Source organism: Micropterus dolomieu, linkage group LG08, assembly GCF_021292245.1.
Source record: "Micropterus dolomieu isolate WLL.071019.BEF.003 ecotype Adirondacks linkage group LG08, ASM2129224v1, whole genome shotgun sequence".
In the NCBI taxonomy this organism is placed as follows: domain Eukaryota; kingdom Metazoa; phylum Chordata; class Actinopteri; order Centrarchiformes; family Centrarchidae; genus Micropterus; species Micropterus dolomieu.
This window is the reverse complement of record NC_060157.1, coordinates 31,596,381-31,613,329: the sequence shown is the minus strand read 5'-3', so window position 1 is coordinate 31,613,329 and position 16,949 is coordinate 31,596,381. Positions and strand designations below refer to the sequence as shown.

The 16,949-nt window shown below is 42.6% G+C and overlaps 1 protein-coding gene across 1 annotated transcript in view; it reads left to right on the top strand.

The window, feature by feature from the left end:
- Positions 1 to 16,849, top strand: part of prkcz (protein kinase C, zeta) — a 149,215-nt gene extending 132,366 nt beyond the window's left edge. The window contains exons 18-19 of the mRNA XM_046055327.1: positions 7,083 to 7,198; positions 16,044 to 16,849. Coding sequence (XP_045911283.1) covers positions 7,083 to 7,198; positions 16,044 to 16,131 — 204 coding nt within the window. The 3' untranslated portion in view covers positions 16,132 to 16,849. The remainder of the gene's footprint in view (positions 1 to 7,082; positions 7,199 to 16,043) is intronic.
- Positions 16,850 to 16,949: the final 100 nt, after the last annotated feature.

Sequence of the window (16,949 nt, the reverse complement as noted above, 5' to 3'; positions counted from 1 at the left end):
CCTGCTTAAAGTCACCAATGACCTTTTAATGTCTGCTGATGAAGGCATGTGCTCAGTCCTGGTACTCCTGGACCTTAGCGCTGCTTTTGACACCATTGTTCACAACATCATGTTAGACAGACTGAGGCACTGGGTGGGGATCTCTGGTACGGCCCTAGAATGGTTTTCATCCTACCTGTCAAATAGGAAGATTTGCGTGTCTGTAAACAACTATGTCTCCTCGTTCTGTCCAGTTAAATATGGTGTGCCTCAGGGGTCGGTCTTAGGACCCATTTTGTTTTCCTTGTATCTGCTTCCCCTTGGACATATTATCCATAAACATGGTATTTCTTTTCACATTTATGCTGATGACACACAAATGTACTTGCCCGTCAGATCCACAGATCCTGGAATGCTGAGTTCACTTAACAACTGCCTTTGTGAAGTTAAAAAATGGATGTCAAATAATTTCCTCCAGCTGAACTCAGACAAAACAGAAATCCTGGTCATCGGGTCTCAGCAGATGGCAAATCAAATACTGCCTTCTGCTGGTTCCCTAGTAAATCACATTAAGCCTGTGGCAAAGAACCTTGGTGTCTGGTTTGATAGTAACTTAAATTTCGAGCAGCACACCACAAAGCTTGTTCAATCATGTTTTTATCAACTTCAACAAAAATTCGATCTATGTTAACTTTTAAGGACACCGAGACCATTTTACACGCCTTCATCTCATCACGCCTGGATTATTGCAACAGCCTTTTCACTTGTTTAACCCAAAAATCTGCTGATCAACTCCAGACTGTCCAGAACTCAGCTGCCAGGCTTTTAACCAGAACAAAGAAATGTGACCACATCACCCCTATTTTAGCTTCATTACACTGGCTCCCAATGTGTTTTAGAATTGACTTTAAAATTTTATTGATCACTTTTATTGAAGCTCTTCATGGCCTCTCGACTTGTTATATTTCTGAACTTTTAGTCCCATACACACCAGCACGTACCTTGAGATCCTCGGGCAGAGGTCTGTTGTCTGTTCCAGAGTCTCGACTGAAAACTAAAGGGGACAAAGCGTTTGCTGTCAGGGCCCCGAGGCTCTGGAACAGCCTGCCCGAGGAAATCAGGTCGGCTGAGTCAGTGAACTCTTTTAAGTCCCTTCTTAAAACATACTTTTATAGGAGAGCCTTTCCTGATCTTATTTGACTTTATTTTATCCCTATTATTTTATTCTATTTTACTTATTTTATATTTATCTTAAACGTGTATTTTGGTCTTTTCAATGTTTTCTTGCTTGTATAGTTGTCTTTTGGGTATTGTATTGTTGTCTTTGCACTTGTTGAAGCAATTTGTAACTTGTTTTTGAAAAGTGCTCTACAAATAAAGATTATTATTATTATTATTATTATAGCAATGCGCCAGGTGAGGGAGCCCCTGGCTTTTAAAGAGAATGGGAGACTAAGACGAATTACAACCCTTGTGAACCATGCGCCTGGCTCACTGACCACTTTTTCCCCCGTTAAACTAAAGTGGATTTGGACACGCCCTAAATGCACCTGCGTCATGCGCTTCATGCCAGGCACTTATATCTTTAAAATAAGGCCCAAAATTTCTGCTATATTGGGCTATAAGGGAGAAGAAAAAATGGGACTGTGAATCAACACAGGATCACAACTGGCAACATGTATTTTTTATCTCATTGTGTCTTTAAAAAAGGTTCAGTGTTGAAAGCCAGAAGCCAAAGTGGACCTCCACATAATAGACAAGAGGCGATAAAGACATGGAGGATAAAATTCTCTGTCTTTGTTCTGTACAACAATGCCAAGTCCAGCAAGAGCTCCACTGAGGTAGCAGTCGAGTTAGACCAATCAGGTAGCTCTCTTTCGTCAGATCATGTGGGTTTAACACACTAGAGTTTTCTGGCTGGTGTTCTGAATAAACAAATGATCCACTTTCACCAAAATCAGAGAATAAAGTTGTGTTTTTGTACATTAATCAGTGGGACTCAGTAAGCCCCCAGAAACACTCATCTCCAGTGGCGTCATAAGAATTGAGAAACCTTTTCATTGGATACTAAATTAATACACGCCCCCGGGTGCAGGATGAGTCATCAACATTTTGAAATCGTTTTCCAGGAAATGACAAATTGTAAAATACCATCAAGAATACCTTCAAAACAATGCTTTTGTCCGTGTTGGGCCGGATCCTGGTGCATTGGTGGCTACAGTGCAAGGCACATCATAAAAACATTTTGATTTGATGGGAACTTAAAGCTTAACAACAAACACACACATACACACAGTACCATGTTTTCTTTCCAAACATGTTGTTTACATAAACATCTGCATGTTTCGTTGTGGGAAGCAGATATTTTCAATGATATTTCACTTCCAAAACTTAAAAAATGGAGATTTGCTTTTACACGACTGTGGAGAACGACGGACAGACGAAGAGAGCCACTCAGACTCTGCAGTGTCGTGTGTGTGTGTGTGTGTGTGTGTGTGTGTGTGTGTGTGTGAGACACGCATTGCTTCACATCTGTTAACAGTCGTTAACGGTCTGAATTGTCTCCTAGCACATCCACTCCATCTGTGGCTGACTAGAAAAGGCAACAAACGGTCGGATCCGCTCAGTGTTTCTGTTACTCGTTTCTGAGAAGGCGATTAAGCTAGCCGCACCTAAATTTGGAGTGCACACGTAATCAAGCCTTCATTCAAGGTTAGCGACTTTATCAGTCAGTTTCTCTCTTTACAAAGTCCTACCTGAAGAGAGGCCATGAAGTCTTCATGTTACGCCATACGAGAACCACATACAACATTATTTATCAAATTGGGTAGGTCTGGTTTTCAAAATAAGGCGTCTATACAGGATGGAAATAAGATTAATTGGATTATATTCACAGAAAGTATAAAACATATTACACTTGTCCATTAAAAGGAAATGGACAAGTGTAATTTACTTTGCCGGACCCTCTCGGGCCTCGGACCCCCCCACCATAGTCTCTCCAAACTATTTAGGGGCGGCTGTGGCTCAGGAGGTAGAGCGGGTTGGCTGTTAACCGGAAGGTCGGCGGTTCGATCCTTGGCTCCCCCTGGTTGCGTGTCGAAGTGTCCTTGGGCAAGATACTGAACCCCGATTTGCCCCTGGCGGCTATTCCGCCAGTGTATGAATGAGTGTGAATGTTAGTTTCCGTTTGAGCACTTAGGCTCAGTGTATGAATGTGTGTGACTGGTGAATGCAGATGTAGTGTAAAAGCGCTTTGAGTGGTCGAAAAGACTAGAAAGGCGCTATACAAGTACGGAGCATTTACATTTACATTTAATTTATGCAACGGTAAAAAAAAAATGGTATTCAGCTTTGGCCAAGAATTTTCATTTCGGTGCATCCCTATTAGCAGCTTCAGATCAGGCCGATTGTCACCTCTTTCAATCAAGTTCTGAAAACATCGATGCGGCTGGAATGTACACAGGCATGCACACACACGCACATACACACACAAACTGACGTGTGGTGATCTGAGAACCGACGGACCACCTGTATAACCCCGGCACACAGTTACCTCTTTCATGTGCCCCTCTGGCCTCAGTGGCTTCCCGTGTGTGTGTTTGTGTGCGTGTGTCTGCGAAGGTGCTGGCCTTCGGTCCGCTTCATTACCACCACACAGAGCTGCAGCCTGCCCAACAACACATCAGAGAGACTGGGGTAAGTAGGAGGAGAGAGGAGAGGAGAGGAGAGCGATGTGAGGAGATGAAAGAATTGACAGAGACAAACTGAGAGGAGAGAGACGGAGACAGGATGTGAGGGGGTGAAACTGACAGGGGAGTGTAGGTAGGCGCTGAAAATGCTGAAAAAGAAATTAGCAGAGAGAGAGAGAGAGAGAGAGATTGTGGGGAAGGTGGGCCAATTTGATGGCGAGGGAGCGAAGGGAAGCGTTTCTGTCTCAGAGAGAAAGTGGGCTGTTTCGTGTTGTTTGTTTGTTTGAAGCTGTTTTCGCTTTGAACCAATAACACTAATGAAGCAAAGAAGCTGCTGCAAAAATCAGTAGGAGAACCAGGACTTTTTCAAGAACTAAAACACACATAGACACTCATGAAACTACCAACAAACAAAAAGTGGAGCTGGAAAGCAAGTTGTGAATGTTTAATAGAGTCCTCAGTATTCCTTCCAGAACGACTCACATGAGTATTACAAAAGCAATTTTCTGATCTGTCACCGCTGTGATCTGGTTTAACAAAAACAATTTGGTTAAAAGGAACTGTATGAAGCCTTTTGTGTGTTGAGAGGGAGCTGTGTGAAGTCTGATACTTGTCCTTATTATTATTGTTTTGTTTTTATTAAGACGATAACAATAATAGACATAGAGAAATATTGATCTTTCATGTCTGGTGATCTTCACTTACTTCCAGCAGAAAAGGTTTGACAGGCGGTGTAAACAAACATGTTTACACACAATCATCAGGCTTCTCTCCCATTCATGGGCAGGACACACACACACACACACACACACATTATTGACTGACTTTAGCTGTCATGTATAATAACTTACCTGTTAAAAGGTCGCAGCCTTAAAATAATAATAATAATGGAACCTCTAGGTATCGAGATCTTCATTATTGTGCTGCTATTCTATTATTATAACTACAAATTTAATCCAAAATGTATTGTCTTTTTTGAGGGAAACAAATGTACTTTTTGACATAAACTGATTTAGCTGGAAGATATTAGACAGCACCTGGATCCGCCTTTAAAAAACGTATTGATTTACCTCTATTTTAAGCTTCCGCTAAGCCTTCTTCAAACCAGGGTTTTAAAAAGTAGTATATTCTTAGATTGAGCAAACAACACAGAGTACCTGTGGCTTGCATGCCCATCTGACTTCATTGTGTTCTCAGAAAATTTCCTCGGTGCATTTGAACAGGATGAGGGACTGATGTGAAACCATGGAAACAAACCAGACAAAAACTCTGCCGGCTGAATCACTCGGGCACAATTACTCTCCTGCCTCAGCTCTCTCCACGCTGCTGTTTTTCTCTCCCTTTTTCAGTCCTTTCTTTTTGCCACTGACAAATGAAGCAACGAGGTGCAGCAGATCTGTCGAACTATACGGAAGAGCCACAGTGTTTAAACTGATGTTATGTATGTCACACTGTTTGTTGAGCGCCCTGCCAGATCGTCAAGGTGCCTCTTCTTTCCTTAGATTTATCAGACACTGACTCTGTCAAAAGAAGGTATTGATGACATTTGTCAAACATCAATTAAAACGTTTGACATTTAAACATTAGATAGACAGACAGACAGACAGATCATTGATTGAACATCCTGATGGCTGACGGCAGAATCAACCTCAGGTAGCTCTGTCTATAAATTGAAAAAAAAGTTTGTCTCACTCTTCTGTAACTACTAAACTGACAACATGTCAGTCCGTCTCTCAGTACTGTCTGACTTCCTGTCTATGGCTCTCAGCTCCAAGCTCATTGATTCCTACTGAAGACATAAATCTTTGAAAACACCTCACAGAAATATAGTTTCATTTTTCATGAGGCCCTGTAATTTCCTAAAACAGCTGCTCGCTGTAGTTACTAGCAAACAAACAAATAAAAATTGTGCATTTGCTGGAATAAACTGTGTGTCTGCACTACTGTTAAACTGCCCGGCTAGCTAGCTTCCTACTTATAGAAGTAACTAAGCATTACTTTCAAGGCCAAGGAGCACATTATTACCTCAAGGTAAAGGACAGTGAGTCCGCGTTCTACAGTTTGAATCAGCGGCAGCATGTGCAACGAGGTGCTGACCACCAATCCTACCAGCCTGTACGCCACAGACTGCTGCTGTCCACCTGATATCACCTCATCACACAGCTAAATAGAGCAGTTTGGAGAGTAAAACAGGAGCAATAAGATATGATTACTATGCAGGATTTGCTAACTAGTATAATTAACTTTTGTTGTCCCTGATAATCAGACTTGAAGCTGTGATGTAGCTGCAGTAAGGTTTCTCTTCATTGTTCTGTTTGTTCTCTGCTGGCGAAGAGGGGAATCATTCAGGAAACTCCGATACAGTATTATTCACTCCTGTATCGTTTACCCCTATGTGGTGTCTGTGGTTGCCATGGTCACACAGCGAGCCGCGGCTAAAAGTTGAAAAAGTTGAACCGCAGCAACTCCTTGTTGCTCCCATCATGTTTACACAGAAAACAGCGGAGGCAACCGTCTTTCCAATAAGACAGCATAAGACCTGTCACCCAGCCCTCTGTTGTAATGAAGTCTTTTGAGCGCCGTCTACACTGCCATCATGGAGTCCGTCCTCACCTCCTCCATCACCATCTGGTCCCTGCTGCCACTGCCAAAGGACAAAGGCAGATCACAGCGTATCATTCGTTGTGCAGAGAAGTGATTGGCTGCAGTCTACCATCACTCCAGGACCTGTACGCCTCCAGGACTCTGAGGCGAGCAGGAGAGATTGAAGCCGACCCCTCCCACTTCAGACACAGACTGTTTCAGACTCTCCCCTTCGGCAAGAGGCTGCGGTCCATCAGGACCAAAATCTCAAGCCACCAGTTTTTTACAGTACATACTGTAAATTGCCAATGTAAACCTGATTCTGAATTACTATTATCCTAAAATGTTTTATACCATGTCAATTTAATATTTTTAATCTTAATATATTTAATGTTTATTGTAATGCACCAAACCACCAAAACACATTCCTTGTAGGTGTGAGCCTCCTGGGCAATAAAGCAGATTCTGATAAGTGAGGGTGTTGCAAGCAGCGACAGTTCTCATGTCCATTAGTTTGATGAAGCTGCAAACACTGCTGTCAGTGTACACTTCAGAGCTTTAAAATGTGAGCTAAAAAAGGTTGATTAATGTGACACTTCATGGAAAAGGAGAATCAGCGCTTAAATACAGCTCCATGTCCTTTAGGTAATTAGTGATGTGTCTGTTTCCTTCTATTTTGATCTCAGCTGCATGCATGCAGCAAATGAATGCCCTGTAAATGTAGATTTTACAGAATTTAGAGCACTTTATCCTGCTCGGTCTCCGCCCCCCGTCACTGAGTGAAAACAGTTGTTATATGTAATACATTTTTATGTGGTTGTTTTCCCTCAGCTGGAGAAGAAAGAGGTGACACCACCCTTCAAACCTCAAATCTCTGATGACTACGGCCTCGAAAACTTCGACACGCAGTTTACTAATGAACCAGTGCAGCTAACACCAGATGATGAGTAAGTACTGCATCTTCAGCTCGCATCACCGCCAGCATTAAAGTCAACCGTACCTGAATAATTTACAGCACTCTTTCACATGTGCATCTGTCAAGGGAAAACTGCACACTTACACACTGTTACACACTGTATGAAGATCTGTCTGCAGAGACTAGAAACTTGCTTAAGGTAATCTACTACAAAAGACATCAATTTAGACAGCAATAAATTATAATGTGTATAATTTGAGGTCTCTGTAAGTTGACTGTGAAATAAATGGAAATCAGTAACTACCTAGAAAATGTGAAAAACATTCAGATATCTAACCCTACACCTTCACAGCCCTTCAAAATCAAACTGAAATTTTAATTAGTGTCACTTTTAATGTAAGGAAATGAAATTGTAATAATGCTTAAGCTATTGTGCATAGTTTCTGTTCTCCAAAACCGGTTTTAGAGTTTAGTTTATTATTTTTATATGATCCTTTTTCTTTTTGGCCTCAAGCCTCTGCGTGGGTGTTTCCCGTGACATCGCTTGAGTGTCAGTTTAAAGTCAAGTCAAGGCTTTATTGTCACATACAAGTATACATCTGAATTAAATAAACAACACAAGAATAAACAACTCCTCAAAACATACTACAATAGACAGAGCAACACAGCCCTCAAACCATTCACCCGATACACACAAAACAATACACAGTAAACAGTGAATAAAGTGACAGATAGACAGCAGGTAGTGCAATTTAACCAGAGCGCAAACTATTAATTTGTCAGTGTACAGCTGTGCATTTTAATGCCCGTAGTCTATTTAAAATGACAGTGCACAGTTATTCGTATGTTCTTGAGTCCTATGTCAATGGGGGTGAGACGATTATGGGGATGAGATGTTGGGGGGCACCAGGGTATTCAGGGCTCTGACAGTTTAGGGGAAGAAGCTACTGCAGAGCCTTGCAGTGCGGGTCCTGATGCTGCAGAACCTCCTGCCTGATGGTAGAGGGACAAACCCACTGCATGAGGGGTGGGAAGGGTCCTTTATAAAGGCAGAGGCTGTGGGTACACAGTGTGTCCAGAAGATGTCTTGGATGGGGGAGGGGGCAGAGACATGTGACTGTTAACTTCTTAGGCAGTGGAATGATGGTGGTCTTTTTGAAGCTCGCAGGGACCACAGCCTGGCTCAGGGGGAAGTTATAGATGTCTGAGGACACCTGCTAGCTGGCCAGCACAGTTCCTGAGCACTCATTCTTAAAACCGGCACCGTTAGGAGATACATTGTTAACTTCTATGGTGAGCTGCCCGAGCAATCCTATGAACATTAATACAAGGCATTTTCCATCAGGTCCACATTACGTTAGCTACAAACCATCTGTGATTTAAGATGTCTGTCCCTTTATAACATTCAGCATCATGATACGGTTAGTGTTAACTGTCTCTGTTTCATTTATCCAGACATGGACTGTAAAACCAGCACTCCATACATTACGCAGTGATTCAAATCAGTCACGCAAATGTAAATGCTCCGTATTTGTATAGCGCCTTTGTAGTCTTTTCGACCACTCAAAGCGCTTTTACACTACATCTGAATTCACCAGTCACACACATTCATTCACTGAGCCTAAGTGCTCAAACGGAAACTAACATTCACACTCATTCATACACTTGCGGAACAGCCACCAGGGACAATTCGGGGTTCAGTATCTTGCCCAAGGACACTTCAACATGCAGCCTGGAGGAGCCGGGGATTGAACCGCCGATTAACGGGCAACCCGCTCTATCTCCTGAGCCACAGCCGCCCGTAGTAAACGTAGTAACATGCAAAGTGCTGAGGTCACTGTTGATGCTAAGTGATGGACAACAATGTCCCCCCATGGGCCCCCAGCTGAGTTAAAACCAATAAATGACACTCTCTGGGCTGCTGACAGCCACCAATCATACTACAGTATTGGCCCAGTGGAGAAAACGATATAAGGGGTGATATCACTGCAGGAAAATAATTACAAGGAGATATAGTCATATAATTCATTATACATCTTTGCTTGCTTTTATTCAATGTGTCTTCTACAGTGCTTCTGTATTCTACCTTGCAAACCTACCTTGTCACTGATGTGACACCATTCAAAAGCAAAAGACAGAATTTGTCTTTTGCTTTTGAATGGTGTCACATCAGTTAATGAAACAGAGCGTCATATCTAGGGATGGTATCGCTACTCAATACCGAAACAGCCCAGTATAGAGTCGAATCAAAACGTCTCCAGTCAAACCAGTACTTCAATCGATACTTTTTGTAACCAGATTGCGGCAAAAATGACTAGGCTATTTGTATGGTTTTGCTTGCAGCCAAACACGCAAGCAACACACCGAAAGGAAGAGAAGAACATGCCTTTTATTTTTACTTATGGGCCTGCATCATAAACTGTATAAAAAAAGTCCATGCCTGATGTTAGCAACCGCTCACCTTTGGCTGCGGTCTCAGGCATGTTCGTCACTGTTGCACGTTTATCACCACAAGCTTGGCTTTCTGTTTGTTTCATCTACTGGTATCATTTAACAATTCTCAGTCATTTTTATTTGCCATTAACATCACTTGTCACTGATTGATCAGCTGATTTTATTCACAGAGGCTGCGGCTGCTTCAGGTGTAGTTGTTTTGATCGGCTAGACGTGTGGATTCTCTTTTCCTCTGTTTGTGAGTCTTTGATGTAGTTAAGTGACTTGTTTTAACAGACTCCTTACTTGTTTTTACTTGTGACTGTCGTTTTTGGAGGAGGTTTGCAACTAACCACTAAAGGAAAAAGCACTCACGGAGATCTTTCATTTCAGTTTATTGATCGAAAGTTAAGAAAATAATTTTCCGTTGTTTACTTTCAACACGTATAAAAAAATTACCTTAAATTCGTTTCCCACAATTTATTTGGTCACTGAACTATTTCACTCCTCCTCTCTAATTCAGATCAAACATTTGCAAGCTGTAGTCTTTCTCCGTATAATACTACCCATGAGGATGACATAATTAGGATGAGGAGGATCTGATACAATTTCCCAATACTTTTATTATTAATACAGTTATTTGAAACAAGAAAAAAATAAAATAGTTCACCTTGCTTGTCCATAATAACAATAAAAAAAAAAAGGCTGCCAATCAACTACTATGGCTTCAACAGGTGGCATTTTATGCAAGGAATCGAATGAAGTATCGGTATCACTTTAAGGGTACTGCTTTTGGTACTGGTATTGTAAAAATTTACACGATAACCAACCCTAGTCATATTACAGCCAAGTCGCTGGTCACTGGCACTTTATGGACCAAACTCTGCTCGTACTCAGCAGGTGCGAATGTTTCCAGTTGTAAAGGCATGCAGCTATAAGGCACATGTGATCAGTAAAAACTGTCATGGTCATAGAGACCATGATAAAGAACTCTGATTTTACATGTACTCTGCTGTGCAGTCTTCCCAGAAGAGTTCTGCATCCAATAAAAAAAAAACATCCCCCACTGCGAGTTCCCCACACCGCCGTCTTTATCCATCAGGGACATTGTTTTGATTAATGCAAATATGTGGCCTTCTGGATGTGACAGGAGCCCTTGTTTAAGATTTAACTTTGGAGGGAAAAAGCTACAGAGATCTGGCACAACAACAGACACTGCTGCTGCAGACTGTCTGCAGCCACAGCACGAAAACACAAGCACGGCCTGTTTTCCTCTGTGCCGTCACAAAATGGATTCCATAAGGCTTTGTCAGACCCTGCCAATAGATATTACCAGGCTTACGTTGGACAATATTTTCATTTAAATCCACGCTGGATTGATTTTTCCAGCTCCAACATTTATGTTTTTCCTGCAAAGTTTGGACTGATGTTAGAAAACCATTTCTCAACAGCCGTGCTGAACTGAAAATGAAAAACACCATGCACCTTGCCCATTTTAAAATCACCCTCTGTGTTGTCCTATACATGGAAAATATGGGATGGTAATGTACCAATAAGGCAGAGCAGTTTATGGATGGATGGGCTAGGGTGCTACTTGCACTTCTCATTCACTCCTCATCACATGATCATTAATATGAACTCCTTACTCTCCACAAGATGGGGCTCAGAGGCGTTAAAGAGGCCAAGTGGAGCATAGGTTTGTCACCAATGTGCAACAGGTAGCACTAAGAGACAGCACAAAGAATCTAGCTAAGGCTGCTTGTGTTTGAGTTTAACACAAGATGGTAGAACCTGATTACTAAAATGGTTTTGGGTGGATGATATGTTTTTCATCAGTGAGAGATGATGGACAGGCCACTGGAGAAAAAACACTCAAGTTGCTTCATACAGTATTCAGTTTAAGTTTAATAAAATCCAAGGCAACCATGATGTCAACTCGGGTTTTTTTTGTATTTTAGGAAAGATGATACCGTTTACAATTATATTTTTGCCCACAATAATCGTAGCATGAACATTTGATAGTCACATCCCTAATCTCTAGTCCTTTGAGTGCAGCAACAAAGCGTGAAGAATTCAGTATGCTTGAAACGAACAAGGTCGTATGACAAAAGTGTCAGACACTTACTTGGAACTATAATGATGTCTTACTATCCAGGCAGCACATGGCCCACAAGGTAGCGCTGCTGTGAGGTTTAACGTGGTTGCTGTCTCCATGGGAGAGCACCGCAGTTACTGTTACATGTCTGTTAATAAGCTACACCCAGTGCTTGAAGTGGACCAGTACGCACCAGTACACAGTACCGACATTTTGCTGTTTGGAGTACCAGGACATTTTCTTGTGTACCGGGACTTCTCCTGCCAGCTAAACTCTGTCGACGAGGGAGATGAGAAGCTCGGGTACCTTTCACGCAGCCGTGCGCTGAATGTAGCTCATCAATGTCAGATTTCGTGAACCAACCAATTACAGCCTGGATGGGGCGGGACATTTAAAAATATTGACAGATAGGTGTCATTTACACTGGGGACGCTGGCGACAGGTCAGACTCAGAATGTCTCCATCATTTTTTTAAAGCTTTTGTTAAAAATGTTCTAAAAAAACAGCAACAAGAAAAGTTAAATAACAAATGAAACTATGCGCAATATGAAAAAATGCAATGCAGTTGAAATATAGAAGAAACAAATGTGCATTTTCCAAAAAAGTATTTTAAGCTAAAACAACAAGCTGCTCATTTCTGCATTACATTCCATTATATTTTGAATTGTCACCTGCCACCTTAATTTTGTTTCCCTTCATATAAATAAATACATTTCCACCATAAATTGGTGCAGAAATTAAATGTTTAATGCTTAGGGTCTTCTGGGGGAGGACCTCCAGACCCCCTGCACTGCTAAATTTCAGCATCGGATATTTATTCAAAATACTGTTAAAACATATTGTTGTTCTCGTGACCCAAGAGTGTTGTCACACCCCTAATCTGAGTCCTTATGTCCCCACACTTTACAACACAGTGAAAAGTGACGACCCAATCAGCAAACTTTTGAAATATTGAACAAATTTTTCGACATGAATGTTAATGATTATGACAAGTTAGTACTTAGCATTTGCATTGTACTTACCATGTAGAGCATTTTTCTTGCACAATAATTTAATGAATGACAACAACCCACAAAAATATATATAAATAAATAAATATAAAACAGTAATTTAGTGTTGAAGATAGTGCGGGGGGGGAGTACTGGCACCTATTTTTTCCACTTCAAGCCCTGGCTACACCTCCTATAATTCCTGACTTCATACGGTCAGATGAAGCTGAATTAGGATTGTCTCTCCAGAATAAATGGTGCCATTCAAGCTGTCAGTGATTATCACCACCAGGTCAGCATCGAACTTAGAAGTTGGGGGAAGTGGAGACTGACATTGGCACCATCATGGCTTTTCACTGCTTTTGCAATTTGCGACTTTTGAACATGTGCTGCAATAATACATCATTGTGAAATGCCAGAGCACGGAGCAACAGGAGCTCCCAGTGTTAATTGGAGCCTTATTAAATGCCCATCATGCTCTGCACCCATGACAGATGTCTTTGGGTAGCTACCATGACTCTCCCTCAGTTTGAAGGTGCTGCACACCTCTGCTGTTCACTAGACGCTGATCTTCAAACCAGCCTCTGTGAGCCTCGCAGCTCATTAAGGGGCTGCAGCGAGACGGTTGTGAAGCTCGTTTGTGACAGGGTTTGACGACGGGAGTCAGTGACAAGACTTTTGGGGAGGCAATTGTGAAAGAGTTTGAGGTGGTACAGCGAGGAGAGGAGGGAGATGAGTGGGAGAATTGTGGGGGGGGCGGCACTGCCATCTCAGTAGTGGAGATATCAACCTGGCATCAAACAGCACAGCACATCAAAAGAACACGCACACCTCCTCCCTGCGTCTTGCGTTTTATCTCCCCACCCTTTCCTCTTCCCTCTGTTACCAAGGAGAGGGGCTGATGTCGCCCACTCCTGCTAGGAGGGGGTGATGCAAAAAGCTCTCCAGTCTCCCCTCTCTCCCACTCGTGATGGGCTTGGCACAAGAAGAAAGAGGAGTGAGAGCCGTTTAGGGAGAGAGAAGGGTAAACCCTCCATGTTGGAGATTTACATTGCGACATTAAAAGGCAGGATTGCTGGGGGCCCTTGCCAGCATGGTGAGGGGAGGGTGAGAGAGGCTTTAGTTTTTCTATGCCAGCTCCTTGTCTCCCAGCCAGTGCCCAGATCTTCTTCTGCAGCCTCGGTCCTTGGTGCTGGTTTTCAGGTACTTGAATACAGTGGCTGGGACCAGAATACCGCTGTAGTCCGTCTAGTGAGCCTGTTGCTTCTCCCAGCACTGTAGGTCATTTATTCATGACACTGAACTGTCTTACATCCAGCATATTTAGCAGAAGGTTCTCTATGGACCTGGGAATTTAACCCCTGCAACACCAGTGGCTCCACACTTCTTCTTACCTATTAGTAACTCCTCAGCAGAGTCATCGCTGACTCTCTGAACGTGATGACACAACTGTTCTGGAGTTCTGGTCAGATGTAGCTGCACGTAACCTAATTACAGTCGAGGAGTGTGATGTGTGAGCAACACAAAGCAAATTTCACCTCCGTTTGTCTGTACAAACGTGGCTGCTGAAGTATTTGTGCATTCTGTGTTTATTTGCCATAAAAAGCCAATGCACCACTTGCACAGATGTTAGTTGTAGCTAGCTTGTAAACCAGTCTCTCTGACTGATCTCAAAGCTTCCCTGTAATTTCCTTTCAGGTACTGCTACCTTATTTTATGTAGTTTGTGTACAATAACGTGTTGGTGTCATTTTTTTTTCTATTTTCAACTCTCACGAATGCGTCTTTACTTCACTTCACACCTTCAGAGCTAATTTGCACCTATTTGTGTCCACTCGCATCTTTGCATCAATTAAAAATGTCCATCACATTCAGAGTGAATCAGAACGTTCCCTCAGCAGCTGGATGAACGCCGTAGAGAGGGGTGAATGAAGCTTTCCGTACCCTGTGCCACAGATGTTTTAGATGGTTAAAATGATTCCTTAAATTGCCACCAACTGGTAATTTCTTAGTTTAATACTGGCACAAAATGTTCATATATGTTTTCAAAAGAACAGTTCCGATGCTTTTTAGATGTGCTCATGCCTTCCTGCCTCACTCTTGTTCTGACTCTCTCACTTCTCTTCCTCCTTCGTTCTCTCCTCTTCATTCTGCATCTGGTAATGCTTTCAAGTCATCCAAGCCTGGAAAAAAAGGGCAACATTTACATTGGTTGCACACACTGTTTGTCTTGGTCAACTCCCAAACCTTTTCCCCTCTCCTTTGTGCGTCCCTCTCTGTGGTCTTTCTTTCTCCCTCCCTGTTCTCTCTGGACCTCCAAAATAGAAAAACACCATTTTCTAAATCTAATTGTTGTTTTGGTGGTTGACCTACTCCTACAGAGAGAGTACTTCACATGAGACCAGATATGTGCTTCATCAGTATTCCAGTCGGCAAACTGAAAGAAAGACACTGTAGCATTTCATTCACTTGTCCTTGCACTCTATGTGGGTGGGATCTGCAACCTGTTCGACGCTGCCGGTGGCCCCTAAAGTGAGGCCCCCACCCACCTGTTACACCAGGGGAAGGTCCAGTGAACGCACCTATTGTTTTAACTTCAAAGCCCTCTGCTTAGTGTCTGAAGGGAGAAAGCCTCTCGGCCTTTCCCAGCGAGAGGCCTCCTTTTTGGGCTGCAATTCCTCATCTCACACACACACACACACACACACACACACACACACACACACACACACACACACACACACACACACACACACACACACACACACAGATGAGTAAACAGCATGTTGCTACAGGAGAAGTCAGCAGTGTTGCTAAGGGGCTACAATTATTTTTACCCAACCTCTCTGAGCCCACTAGTTATGGGTTCTGCTCCATTTACCTGTGATTATGCCTTTGTTAATAGAAACAGCATACTCAGGAAACAAAGAAGCTGCTCGAGTTCCTCCACTTATTAGTCTGCACCATGTTCTTTCTGTCTGTCTGACATCATGTACTCAGAGGCCATTTTACAGGCTTTTAAGGATTTATTCTGAGAGCAACAAACAAGAAACACGAACCCATCAGGTGGTTTTACAGCTCGCGCACAGGTGTAGACTTTTTAAAACAGTAGCAGCAGGTACAGTTTTTATGACGTGTATTTTTAAAAGCTATATGTTACAGTAACTTTGGGTTTCATAGGCATACGTCTAACATGTGCCTCTGTGACATTTTAAAACAGTAGGGGGGCTCTCTCTGTCAGAGCTGTGAAACAAATCTGTCCCTGCCTTTGTTCAGGACTTGATCCAGGTTTGCCATTGTGTTCTGGGTTCGTGATAAAACGACGGCTCTAATTCCTCTTTCTGTCTCCCTCTTCCTCAGGGACGTCATCAAGAGAATAGACCAGTCCGAGTTTGAGGGATTTGAATACATCAACCCCCTGCTGCTATCCACAGACGAGTCTGTATGAAGGAGAGACCAGCTTCCTCCTTCGCCCACCTACTGTTTGTCCAAGCTGCCGTCTCAGCCAAAAAACCACTCGCAAGCCAACTCTGAAAGGCGAGGAGGAGGAGGAAGAGTAAAGGACAACAGGGAGGACGAACTCCCCCTCTGGACCTGTCAACAAGGCAAAGCAAACAGGAAAATGGGAGAGTTTCCTTCCTGGACGATTCAGATTGTTGTGTCGGGTACTGAACTCTTCTTGTCATCTACAAGGAAAACAAAGATACTGGACTTCAAGAACATTCCCTGTCGTTACGTTGTCTTCCCCTTTCTTTTCTTTTTCTCCGTCGGCTTCATTCCTTCCCCCCTTCGACTGTCCATCCTCGTGTCGAAGCACGACTGGCTTTGTAATTTGAACAGAGAGCTGTTTCATTCTGTGCCTGCCGTCATGAACACACTTCTCATGTCCGTCTCATGTCCCTGGATCAATATGACAGTTCTGCTGAAGGACTTGAAATTTTACGTGCACTTTTGTTGTTTTATTAATTTTTTTTTTTCTCTATCTTGTAGGGAGGGGGGGCGATGCCTCACACAAAACAAGAATGTACAATGACAAAGGAAAAAATAAGTTATTATTGTGTATTATAATGTAGGTAGTGAATCCAAAATTGACGATGCCTTTTTATTGATGCAAGTGGCACATTTTCATCCGTAACCACAAACTTTTCTTTTTTTGGGTGGGGTGGGAGGGGGGTTAACTGGGAGACGACTTTTTATTTAATAAGTGCCTCAAAGATCGTATTAATTACCATGTCTCTGATTGCACTTATCTCTTATTGAACATGT